Here is a 12,846-nt window from a genome sequence, read left to right as displayed (position 1 = left end):
AAAAGTAGGTGCAGCTGCAGCAACTGCTGCCATTTCAGGATCCAAGCAACAAGCAAAAACTGCTTCTCAGCACTCATCAAAATGATGCTCTCTCTGAAGAATGGTGTAGAGCTAGTGATTCCCATTTCAGCTAGTGATCCTTTTCTTTCAATATAATGTATTTCAGTAAAAATTATAAGTTATAGAATAGTGATGTTACTAGTTGGATAGTATACAGTTTTTGTCATCACTTTGTTTTATAGTACACTGGGAATCAGGGAATGTATTCTGGCCTATGAATAAAGAATATTTGTGGCTTTACTGCAACTATCTGGTTCTATAAATTATGATGGTGCATCCAGAAGGTGTAAGTTTAAGGTTGAAACTCTACCCACTGCCTGAGTAACCATCAAACATTTTTGACCGAAAGCCAAGGTCCTAACAAATTAGAACAAGTAATTTCTAACGGGTGAAGAACTAAAACATGGTCTGATCAATATGTAACCAGACGCATTATTTTTTGCTCACAATGATTCAACATCAACTCAACTCATTCAAGATCTCCACCCACATTTTGGGCGAGAAAGCTGTGTTTCTCCACGGTAAAATAATATTACTGCGTTGGAAGTTAAGAGTACAAACTATTCACACACATGATACACTCGACCACCAAAAGATGCTTGGTCCAAAGTCAGATGCTCCACCTTTCCATTGTTTCCGGTACACATCCTCGTGCTGTTTAGAAACCGACGCATGGACACAGTGTTAGCTACTAAGATGATAATCAAACATCCCAGGTTTGGCAAATACATGATGATGTCAGATTTGATGCACTTTTGAATTTGTGGAACCACATGTGAAATCTGGATGGTCAACTGAGGTCACAAACAACTCAGCATTTGGAACCTCTAACTCAAGAATGACCTAGATGTAAGACAAGAAATGTACTTGCATGAGAACTATTCAAGGTTTATTCATCTAACAACATCTAAAAGATAGAGGACCCTGAAGAAATTAGTGTAATTAGTCTAAAATAATAATGTCGGGAAACAACGCAGGTTCAATCTGGAAACTCAATTTGCTTCCCGCAGAAAAAAATCCAATAATAAACTACTATCTACCACCAAATTCTTCCTTTAATACGAGATAGAAAGAAGAAACGCATGATAAATACCATAACTTCTCAATGACATACCAAGAGGTTTTTCCCTTTGTGCAGGAATGGAGCGAGAACATAAAGGTTACACTGTGGCCCAAAGGACTGCAAAGAGCCAAATAGAAAATTCCATTGAGAAATGAAAGAATTTCAGGATTTTATTATCTGACCACTAAAAAGAAATACCTACAGAAATAAAAAAAGCAAATTTTACCGGCCAAAATCGTCCTATATTATATCCATTGATAAATGCAACCCCTTTACTCCAGCCACGAAATGACAAAAAAGTGTCTTTCACTTCATCAACTGTAAGATGACCAGCGTAGAAAGCTGGCTCTGGATGATAATCTGCGAAAGAATGAATAGTGTCATTATCCCCTATATTCTTGCACTCTGATGAATCAACCAACTGTATGACCACTTGCACACACAGTTTTATTACTGAATCCAAACTTACTTATTCTATTTTTCAGATTCTTCCGCACAGAACTTCCAAGGTTGGTGTATGCATCTGAAATAACAGAATTAATCTGTTGATCCTCATTCAGGTTGTGAAAAGGAATAGGCAACATTTTCCACTTATGCAGCGGCTCGCCATCTAAATAAACAGGAGACAGTATACCCTGCAAAGCAAGTACACAGTTTACACCATTGTGATTGAGGAAGAAGACAGAAAAGAGGAGAGGAAACCAAAAAAGGAGAAGGGAAAAAACAATTTAAAACTAATAAATGACAGGAAAATGTGCTGAGGTAGATCAAGTGAACCTATAGAGGAATGGCAAAAACACTACATTATTCTTGTAAAGTATATGGTTTTATATAGTCTCACATTAGTTGAGACTTGAGAGTATGAACTGCAATATCCTTATATGATCTTGGACAATTCTCGCCTCACGAGCTACCCCTTAGGGGTTGAGTTATACTTCTACCCAGGTCCATTTTCTTAACATGGTACCGAAGCCAGGATCCATTCCTAACAATGGGTTACTCAATGTTGAGCTCCTATGTTATGTCATCCACACTCTAGATGTCCAACCTGGACGTACAGGGGGTTAAGAGTCCAACATTTGTTGAGGTATGGTTATAATCTCGTTATATGGTCTTGGACAATTCTCACCTCATGAGTTAGATTATTGAGTCAAGTTAAATCCAAGGTCAATTTTTCCAAGATTCTATTAGTTCGAGATCAAATTCTTGCTAGTCTAACTAATCTTACCTTTGAAGAAGTATCTACCAGACTTTTATCCATCTTTTCTCTACCTGAGGTAACATCTCACAAGACTTTTATGATGACTATTCAGTCTAAAGACTTTCATTTATGCAGACGTACACAAGTTTAGAACTGCTTCCCAGAATTCATGTGTAAAATGTGCCCGCAATACCTCAGAGGACAACAGAAGTTAATGCAGATCAACTCTTAACTTACCTTCTTGTCAAAAATATATTGCCCATAGTTTATACGCCCCATATTTTCTACCTGTAAAACAAAAATAATCATAAGTTAGAAAGATGAGATTTACTTTCATCATTCATGAGTAGCAAACTGAAAAGTGTACAAACTACTGGATATGGCAATTCCTATTAAGAATGATACGGTTAGTGCATTTTCTTTTTTCCTTTTTCCTTTTCGGAGAAATGCCCGTCACAGAGACTATGCAGTTGCTCCTTTTCGTTTGAGTTCTCTTCCTGTATAGTTGAACAGTAAACATTATCATTCCATGTTATGGACCAAACATTTCCTCTTTTCTTTTTTCTCATTCCCCAACTCCTACACCCAGCCTCTACCCTCTCTTGTTTCTTCTTGTTCTTTTCATTGCTTCATCTCCCCTTCCCCTCTTCCTCCTTTCCCCAATACTGTGCCCCCCCCCCCTCTTTAGATTCCTTTCTTTCTGTTTTCCTTTATTTTCTTCTTTTTCCATAAATCCTTCTCAAACCCCGTCCCCGACCCCCCCCGGCTGGAATCTCCTTCCACAAACAATTAGTTTCTTCCTTTCTTTTTGCTTCATAACCACTAAACATAAGGAACAAATGCATAGAAAGCAGGAAAGCAATAAATAGGGAAATTTGGGAATGAAAGAAAATACTACAAAAAAAAATACTGGAAGTAGGATCCCTCATATTAATTTATCTTACAAGTTTCAACAAAGACAATAGAATTTTTTGAAAATAGATCCTTTTCCTTTTTGTTGTTCTGATAATATTAGTAGAATTCATTAGGGAACACGCTGAGGACTCCAAAAAGGAGAAGAGATAGAAATGAAAAGGACTTTCTTCTGTCAACCACTTCACTGAAAACTTAAGGAGAGCTGTGCAAAAGCTGGTTTTTAAGAGTTTAGGGGTAAATTGATTCAAGAAAACGTTTAACGAGAAAGGTGCTAGGATGAGGAATGTCGGGAAGTAATAAAGTATTTCACCCTATTTTTATTCCTCATACATCTTCATAATATGGGTATATCAAAGCAGAAGAGCACAAGTTGGCAATAAAAAGGAAATACCGAATATGTACGTAAAAGGCATTCTTACGAGTCCTGTGGACCGTGTTGTTGTTCTGTTTTATATTAGGAGCACACAAGAATATGCATTTAGTGATTGAACAAAAACTACATATATGAAGTGCTCTTTGTAACTTCTTCTTTAATGTATACCATTTCTAAATAGGAACACCCTATTTTCATTACAACCCTGTAAAAAAGAGAAGTAGAAGCAGTAATTGTGATCCATGCCCTTAATTTTCAGAAAGAAGTTGCTTAAAATTTTATCAAAATCAATGAAAACTTCCATCTTCGGAATTCATAGTAAGGTGCATCTCCAGAAAGGATCACAGCATAACTCAAAAGCATTGCTAGACATGACGAAAAGCAAGTACTACGTACCAGTATATAAATTTTGCTACCAGAAGAACATGGAGTATGAGGAAGCCTGATTGGAGTATTAGACCATCTAGCTATAGTGCCTACATATTTTGGAATTTCTTCATTGTTGTCTGAAGGGCATGAAATGAATACTTGCCCCCTGTCATGCACCTGCAAAATTATATTAAGACACTCCTTTGTACAATAACAGTGACATAAGCGCAAAAAAAAACATAGCCGTAAATCAAATGTCATTTCCTTTCGAAAGAAAAAATTGACAAGCTCAGACCAAAGCCCAAAGAGGTTAACACACGGTAAGCCCCAGCAATCGGCTAGGCTGAGCTAGCAGGCATATTACACGATGGCCAAATTATATTGAAGATATTATTCAATTGCACAGAGATATAGCTTCTTAGTAAGGAGATGAAATTCAGTTAATACCTGCACCAATGACACACAAAGGGATAGCTCTAACCACATCAGTGAATTTCCAAAGTGGAAGTAGAAAAGAACTACAGTTGTTTAACTGAAAACCTTTTACCAGTACTAATTAAATGAAATAAGGAAACAGACAGACATAACGGAAACTTTCCAGTTATATGACAAAACCACTTACCTTTGGTATGAACAACAAATTTCCATTAGCTTTTGCTTTGTAATCAGAAACATAAAACATGAAGCCAAACATCTGAACAAGAAAAAACATTAAAATAGGTGGATCATATCAATCAGGCACTTTAATAACTCAGAACTATGAAACATGCATCCATGATAAGAGTATGTTATACCTGACCCAAAGACTCCATTGCAAGTGGGTCTTCAGATTCAGTGACACCATCAAAGTATTTAGTATCAATTATGTTGAACAGAGATTTAGTCTTCTGCAACTTAATAAGGCCATATGCTTTCTTTTCATTATTGGGAGGAACTGAGGCAAGAGGCGCTGCAGTATATTTAGCAATCACCCTCCGAAGAGCTGAAAGTTGATTAATGAAAGATAATGAAGTAGCTAACAAAAGTATCTTTAACCAATTAGTTGGAGATGGAAAATATTATCATAAGGTTAGAAAATGATTAAAGCTTACAACTGAAATTTGCTTTTCATTAAAGTGATATGGTTTTGATCACTTAAGTAAGACAGAAAACTGGTTCTTACTTCAGATTTATGGACAAAAGTTGAAGCTGCAACGAGCCCAAAAAATCTTTTTATTTTTATTTTATGTCCTGCCCACATGTGGGAATATACTGGGTATGTTGTTGTATAACAATGGTGTCCTGACCAATTTATGTGCATTTAGACTATTCCACCAGTTACCTATTAACTCCCACCAGCGCGTGCCTGGTAACTCTGCCCGCCAAGACTTAAGCAGATGGGAATAAATCACCTAACAATTGTTGCCTTGCTGGGATTTGAACCGCAGCTCCGATGGTTCTCATCCCACTTCATTGACGGCTAGGCCACATAGGTGGGTGTCAATGAGCCCAAATATTCTAAAGAGACATCTACTATTTTTTCCATCTTTGCTCCAAACAATGTTCTAAGGAAGTTCTGATTTGGACCTTTTGAGTCCTCTCATAAGTGACGTACTCTAGTAAAGCCAATAATGTGAGGCACATATGCCATATTTCTCTTGCAAGTTCATAGTGTAGCATTACATGATGGACTGATTCTTAATCTCTCACATACGTAGGATATGTCACACAATTTACCGGGAGTGCACTGAACAAGGGAATGGAATGCAAAGAAATACTTCTGTCAAGTCTTCTGAGCTTTGGTTACACTACTAAGAGGAAACACTTGATGAGATATAAAACAATTTGATCATTTGAGAGAGCAAAAATAGTCATCATTCACTTTCCAGGACTTTTTCTTTGTCCATGGAATTAAAAGTGTTTCTTCCTTCTATTTAACAAACAATACACCCTCCCCCCTACCAAGGAAAAAAGTAAAGAAGAAAAGAAAAACAGGAATAAGAGTCCAGACTGAAAAGAAAAAGGTCTTACACCCCCTCAATCCTCTAATCTTGAAAATTTCTGACCTTCCACCAGTAGGAAGTTCCATGGAAAGGGACAAACAAAAGATAAACAAAAACTTCAAAGAAAAGGTTCCATAATAAGATAACAGATGGCAAAGGAAAAACTTTGCCATGATAAAATTACAACAAGAGAACAGGTATATATTCAGATTAGTACACCTTGGTATTTTGGATTGTCAATGTCGCCAGATTCTTTGATAGGTGCATCCTGGACAAGGTCTTTAGTTTCATTACTATGATAGAGCAAGAAACTTTAATGAAAATTATCAGAAATTTCCTCACATAATCATAGGATGTAAGATCAGGTTTGTAATCAGACTCGTCTGCACCAGTATTTGCACCACTATAAAACCCAAAATTTGTTCCACCATGCGCCATCTAGGAGAAAAGAGTATATATCAGCTTGGTATCAAGTAATGATATGTCACCATAAACAGCAGAATTGGAACTCACGTAGAGCACAGCTGATCCATTTCTTGACAAGATCCGTTCTAAGTAAGTTGCTGTAACAGTTGCATCAGTATTTGCAACAAGCTCTCCCCAGTGCGTGAGCCATCCAGTGTAGAACTCCCTAAATACCAAAACCTATCAACATCACCTATAGCAGCTGATGGCTTGATAAGAAAGGAGCAAACAAAAAGACACTAACGTAGAAAGAGGTGGTGATTTCCCTGGTGCATTGAACTCTTTTTGCAACTTAAAATTGGGCCATGGATCATCTCCAGTTGTAAAATCGACAGCTAAAGTAGAGAATCCATGATTAGAACCAAGCTGACAAGAACTTCCAAAGACAAATATAACAGAATATAAGGCAGCCAAATTCTCTACTATATATTTAAAAAATAACTTTTTGAGGAGGCTACATAACGTCCTATTTTATTATTCAATTTGATTATCAAGTAGAGATTATCATCTGAACTAGCCGCATTGACAGAGACAACAACATTTTTACTTGTTTCGAGTTGGTAAGGTTTATGGGTTGGTATTAACTGCTACCTGTGTTAATTTGTTCGTTAAATAGTTATATGTATATAACCCTAATCCCATATGTAGTAGGAGTAGAACATGTATTTTATATATATAGGACTCATTGTATCATTGTCAATACATTAACAATAAGATTTTTCTCCCGTGCATTCTCACACATGGTATGAGAGTATCGGTGAGAAACTCCGGAAAGGTCGGACAGTCGTTGTACATCAATTTCCGGCGACTTTTTCCAGATCCGATTGCGTCACCTCCCTATTGGTGAGTGTTGCGCTAAAACCAACACCACCAACATACTCAGAAGGCTCCGGCGACCAAACCCCAAGAAACCACCCCGGCAGAAACCCTAGCACGCGTCGTCACGCGCGCGTTGAATATCTGACGCCGGCGGCGCGTCTGTCACAAGCGCCGGCGCGTGGATTGTGTTCCAGTCAGTTTTTGACGAAAGTTCTTTTGGACAGTGTGTTCGACTGTCAATTCCGAGCCTATCCATTATATTTTATTTTTATTCCGATCACTTTCAATTTTTTCCGGCAGAAAAGTCCTGTTTCAACAAGATACAGTTGATTATTTTTATTACATGTTTCTAGACTTCTCTCCAATCCAACTATATCTTTGGGAATTGATGTATTTTGTTTCTAAAAGCACTGGTTCAGAGGTTCTGCAAATTCAAGCTTCATGATTACTTTGGAACCCTTAATGGGAAGTTCAAACTACTTAGCTTGGGCTTCCTCTGTTGAGTTGTGGTGCAAGGGTCAAGGTGTTCAAGACCACTTAACCAAAAAGGCTAGTGAGGGAGATGAAAAGGCCAAAGCACAGTGGAAAAAGATCGATGCTCAATTATGTAGTATCCTGTGGCGATCTATTGATTCCAAATTGATGCCTTTGTTTCACCCATTCCATGCATGTTATTTAGTTTGGGAAAGGTTCGTACTTTATACACTAATGACATATCTCGTTTCTATGATGTGATATTGCGAATGACAAGCTTGAAGAAACAGGAATCAAATATGTCTACTTACTTGGGACAAGTACATGCAGTCATGGAAGAATTTGAGAAGCCGATGACAGTTTCTGCTAGTATTGAAAAGCAACAAGAGCAACGACAGAAGATGTTTCTAGTTGTTACACTCAGTGGATTTCCTAATGACCTTGATTCAGTAGGTGACCAGATTTTGGCTAGTCTGACTGTCCCTATAGTTGATGAATTATTCTCTCAATTACTTCGCCTTGCTGCAGCACCAAGTCACCCAGTGATCTCATCACAGACCCTTGACTGTGATCTCATCACATACCCTTGACTGTGATCTCATCACAGACCCTTGACTGTGATCTCATCACATACCCTTGACTCCTCTATTTTCGCATCCCAAAGTGAAAAATCGGGCATCTCAAACTATGGAAAATAGACGAGCAGTGTTATAAATAGCGCTCGCCTCAGCTCTAATAGCGTGAGGCGAGGCGAGGCGAGACAGTGTCGCCACAGAGCCTCTGTTGCGTTGCGTTTCGAAATAGCGCTCGCCTCTGCCTGCGTGGCGAGAGGCGACAGTGTCGCGAGAAGCGACCATAGCGTCGCCTTTTGTTTTTTTTAAAAAAAAAAAGAAAAAAAGCAAAGACTCAACAAAAAGGGTCGTGATTAGGGCTTGACAACATATCTTCTTCAACTTGAACAAAACAACAGAGCTTCTTTGAGACTTTGACATTCTGAACTCGCGAGCCATCGTCTTCTTCTTTCAGAAGCTTGAGGTTCCAGCCATTGAAAGTCCAGGTATGCTTCTTCTCCTTTCTTCTTTCTTCTTTTTTCTTTCTTCTTTCTTCTTCTTCTTCTTCTTTCTATTTTTTTTCCTCTATTTTTTGTCGAAAAGAACAGAAACAGAGGTCTGTTTTCTGCTCTATTTTTCGAGCAAAATACAGAGGTTACTTCTTCTTCTTTCTTCTTTTTTCTTTCTTCTTTCTTCTTTCTCCTTTCTCCTTCTTCTTCTTCTTCTTCTTTCTATTTTTTTTCCTCTGTTTTTTGTCGAAAAGAACAGAAACAGAGGTCTGTTTTCTGCTCTATTTTTCGAGCAAAATACAGAGGTTTCTTCTTCTCTTAACAGAAAGAGAGGTCTGTTTTTGTGCTCTATTTTTTTTGGTTCTGTTTTGGCAAAATAACAGAGGTTTTGAAGCCCTGTTTTTGCAAAATAACAGAGATTGCTTCTTCTCTTAACAAACTTTCTGTTTCTTTCAGGCCCCCTTTTTTTTTTTTTCAATTATTGACTTATAGTCTCTTATAGAGTAGAATTAATTGCATATTGACTTGATAATTTTTTTTTCAATAAAACAGCGTTGAAATGTCATCCGATAGTAATAAACGAAATGATATAGCTTGGAATTATGCTATACAAGGCTCATCAAGATCCGCAATTAAATGTGTATTTTGTGAAAAAACATATAATGGTGGGATAACTCGTCACAAGCAACATTTGATAGGTGGATTTAAAAATGTAGTACAATGTCCCCTTTGTCCGCCCGAGGTTAGGGAGGAAGTAAAAGCGTTTGTTGATAAGAAAAATGTGACAAGAACTCAAATGAATTTTGAAGCATCGGTGAATCTAATTGATGAAGATGATGAAATGGATGAAGATGGTGAAATGAGACCTCCCGCCCTCCCCAAAAAAACTCATAAGATATCTTCAAATAGTTCTAGTGGGTCATCCACGACGGCACGTACAGTGACAAAAGGTCCTCTCAATCTTTATTTCTCGGCAAAACAACAAGAAAAGGGAAAAGGTGAAGAAGGTCTAGGTTTAGAAGCCAAGAAGATTTTGAGAGACCGCGCCGTAAGTGCCTTTGCAGCATGGATGTATGATGCAGGGCTTCCTTTCAACTGTGTTAACTACAAAACTTTTGATAAATTCATTGAAGCTGTAGGACAATATGGCCCAGGAATGAAGCCTCCTAGCTATCATGAAGTTAGAGTAACTCATCTTAAAAAAGAGGTGAAGAAGATAGACCAAATTATTGAGGAGCATAAAGTGGAATGGAACAAGTTTGGATGTTCCATTATGATGGATAAATGGACAGCACGGAATGGAAAAATGATCATAAATGTGTTGTGAACTCTCCAAGAGGGAGTGTTTTTCTTGAATCTCACGATACTAGCAACTCTTCTACGGATGGAAGCAAAATGTACAGCTTGTTTAGAAAGACTATTGATAAAATTGGAAAGGAAAATGTTGTACAAATTGTTACAGATAATGCTAGTGAGAATGTTAGTGCGGGTAGGATGATGGAAGCTATGTATCCACACATTTATTGGACTCCATGTGCTGCCCATTGTATCAACTTGATGTTTGGTGACATATTCAAGGAAAACCCATATGCTTCAGGTAACTTTAATATAGTTATTTATACTTATGTCCTATCCTATTAAGTATTAACTATAAAATTGTTATTGTTACTTTTACAGTTTTCACTAAGGCCGTCAGGGTATATTCTTACATCAGTCAGAGGCCGTTGTTGTTGAATTTGATGAGGAAATTCACAAATGAAAGAAATTTGGTGAGACCGGCCAAAACTAGATTTGCAACGGCTTTCTTAACTTTGCATAGTTTTTACTTGCAAAAGAAAAAATTGAGAAAGCTAGTTCTTTCAAATGAATGGAAAGATAATAGATATGCAAAGGAAGTTGCGGGAAAAGAAACTGCCAAAGTTCTTATTTCTCCATCATTCTGGAATGACGTCGTTCGGGCTCTTAAAGTTGGTGGTCCTTTGATTAAGGTACTTCGTATGGTGGATGGGGAGAGAAAACCACCAATGGGCTATCTTTATGAGGCTATGGATAGAGCCAAAGAGACTATTGCAGCGTCATTTGAGGGAGATGTTAGAAAATATGAGAAAGTTTTTGAGATAATTGATATCAGGTGGGAGAATCAACTCCATCGACCTTTGCATGCAGCAGGCCATCTTCTGAACCCGGGATTATTTTACAAGAACACTAGAGATGAAACTTTGGCTTCAGAGGTGTGGATTGGATACCATGCATGTCTTGAGAAGTTGGTCCCTAATTCAGCGACGATAGATCAAATAGGGGAGGAGTTTGGTAGGTACTCACAAGCAGAGGGCCTATTTGGTTTACAAGCGGCCATTAGAGCCAGAGACATAAGGTCGCCAGGTAACTAACTTTAATATAGATATCCTTATAACTTTAAATTAATTTATTTGATTTATACTTATTAACTTTTAAAATATTTTTCTATAGTTGAATGGTGGTAGCAATTTGGACATCAAACTCCAAACTTGCAAAAGTTTGCCATCAAAGTACTAAGCCTAACTTGTAGTGCATCTGGATGCGAGAGAAATTGGAACGTATTTGAGCATGTAAGAAGTAGATTTATTATATTAATATATTTTATATTGTATTATTATTAGTATCGATTAATTAATCTAAACAACTTATGCGCAGATTCACTCCAAGAAAAGGAATAGGCTTGAGCTATCGCGTCTCAATGATCTAGTGTATATTAAATACAATAGAACATTGAGGCGACGTTATGAAGCTCGCGATACCATTGATCCAATTTTGTTGGACAACATTGACGAGGCAAATGAATGGTTAACTGGAGCGCTCAAAATCATGAAGATGAACAAGTGTATGAAGGAGATGATCTTGATTGGGGTACTGTTTCTATGGCGGTTGGAGTTGAGGAGAATATCTATGGTCTTAGAGGGAGTTCTTCAAGTTACAAGGGAAAGGGAGTAGCAAGTTCAAGCCGGTCCCTAATTGATGAAAACTCCGAGGATGAAGAAGATGATAGCCAATATAATGCTAACATTCATGAAGTTGTAGAATTTGAAAATCTTGAAGAAGAATAGACATTGCTTGTTTTAGACTATTAGACTTTAGTTTATGAATCTACTATGAGTCTATGACTATCTATTGAGTCTTTAATTTTTGAATGATATATTTATTAATATATTATTGTTATTGAGTTTTTAGTTGTATGTATATAATATTTTATGTTTTTGTATAAATTGTCGCTTCACATCAAAAAGGCGAGCGCTTCGCTGCGCGCCTTTCGCCTCAGTGAAGCGGGCCCTCGTCGCTATTTGTCACCGCACGCTATCCAAAACACTGTAGACGAGGAGGAGGTCGTTTTGGAAGATCTAGACCTAAGTGTTCTTATTGTCATAAACTTGGACACACTCGTGAAGTGTGCTATTCTTTACATGGTCGATCACCAAAAAATGCTTATGTTGCTCAGACCGAGACTACAGGTAACCAGGGATTTTCTTTATCTGAAAGAGAATATAATGAGTTCCTTCAGTACCAAGAAAGTAAGCAGACATCTCCACAAGTAGCCTTTGTTGCTCAGACTGATACTTCTGTTGCTGGTAATTCTTTTGCTTGTGTTTCCCAGTCTAGTACTCTTGGACCATAGGTCATGGACTCAGTCACTTCTGATCATATCTCTGGTAATAAATCACTTTTGTCAAATATTGTATATTCACAGTCTCTTCTCACTGTTACTTTAGCCAATAGGATTCAAACTAAAGCAAAAGCAGTTGGACAAGCTAATCCCCTATCTTCTGTCACTCTGGATTCCGTTCTTTATGCACCTGGCTGTCCCTTTAGTCTTGCATCTGTTAGTCGTTTGACTCGTGCTCTCCATTGTGGTATATACTTTATTGATGATTCTTTTATTATGCAGGACCGCAGTACAGGACAGACGATTGGCACAGGGCGTGAATCAGAAGCCTTTACTACCTTAACTCACTCAAACCCCTCAAGGCATGTCTAGTTACGGATCCTCCAGAGCTAATTCACAGACGTTTAGGACATCCGAGTTTATCCAAG

The 12,846-nt window shown here is 37.7% G+C and overlaps 2 protein-coding genes across 3 annotated transcripts in view; one reads left to right on the top strand and one right to left on the bottom strand.

Moving 5' to 3' along the window:
• Nucleotides 1-449: 449 nt before the first annotated feature.
• Nucleotides 450-12,846, bottom strand: part of LOC107767083 (beta-galactosidase 17-like) — a 34,225-nt gene continuing 21,828 nt past the window's right edge. Inside the window, exons 8-19 of one of the 2 annotated variants that reach the window (XM_075244900.1) lie at nucleotides 6,673-6,763; nucleotides 6,477-6,594; nucleotides 6,306-6,401; nucleotides 6,183-6,231; nucleotides 4,776-4,963; nucleotides 4,604-4,675; nucleotides 4,009-4,158; nucleotides 2,562-2,612; nucleotides 1,593-1,758; nucleotides 1,350-1,483; nucleotides 1,175-1,240; nucleotides 450-714 (exon numbers count right to left, since the gene is read on the bottom strand). In XM_075244900.1, coding sequence (XP_075101001.1) covers nucleotides 625-714; nucleotides 1,175-1,240; nucleotides 1,350-1,483; nucleotides 1,593-1,758; nucleotides 2,562-2,612; nucleotides 4,009-4,158; nucleotides 4,604-4,675; nucleotides 4,776-4,963; nucleotides 6,183-6,231; nucleotides 6,306-6,401; nucleotides 6,477-6,594; nucleotides 6,673-6,763 — 1,271 coding nt within the window. In that variant the 3' untranslated portion in view covers nucleotides 450-624. Of the gene's footprint in view, nucleotides 904-1,174; nucleotides 1,241-1,349; nucleotides 1,484-1,592; nucleotides 1,759-2,561; nucleotides 2,613-4,008; nucleotides 4,159-4,603; nucleotides 4,676-4,775; nucleotides 4,964-6,182; nucleotides 6,232-6,305; nucleotides 6,402-6,476; nucleotides 6,595-6,672; nucleotides 6,764-12,846 lie in introns of both variants that reach the window. The other variant, XM_075244899.1, reaches the window with a different exon arrangement.
• On the top strand, nucleotides 10,066-11,171 carry LOC142176709 (uncharacterized). Its single transcript, XM_075244901.1, has 2 exons — nucleotides 10,066-10,378; nucleotides 10,459-11,171. Exons 1-2 carry the CDS (start codon nucleotides 10,066-10,068, stop codon nucleotides 11,169-11,171), a joined length of 1,026 nt encoding a protein of 341 aa, XP_075101002.1.

This window comes from Nicotiana tabacum, chromosome 22 (assembly GCF_000715075.1).
Source record: "Nicotiana tabacum cultivar K326 chromosome 22, ASM71507v2, whole genome shotgun sequence".
Classification (NCBI taxonomy): Eukaryota; Viridiplantae; Streptophyta; class Magnoliopsida; order Solanales; family Solanaceae; genus Nicotiana; species Nicotiana tabacum.
The sequence above is the reverse complement of the archived record's forward strand: the minus strand, read 5'-3'. Positions and strand labels throughout refer to the sequence as shown.

What these genes read in the sequence shown, in the direction of transcription:
- LOC142176709 (XM_075244901.1), top strand. Translation starts at nt 10,066, where the DNA reads ATGGACAGCACGGAATGGAAAAATGATCATAAATGTGTTGTGAACTCT. An exon ending in GGAAAACCCATATGCTTCAG is followed by an intron (nt 10,379 to 10,458) that starts GTAACTTTAATA and finishes TTACTTTTACAG; the next exon opens with TTTTCACTAAGGCCGTCAGG.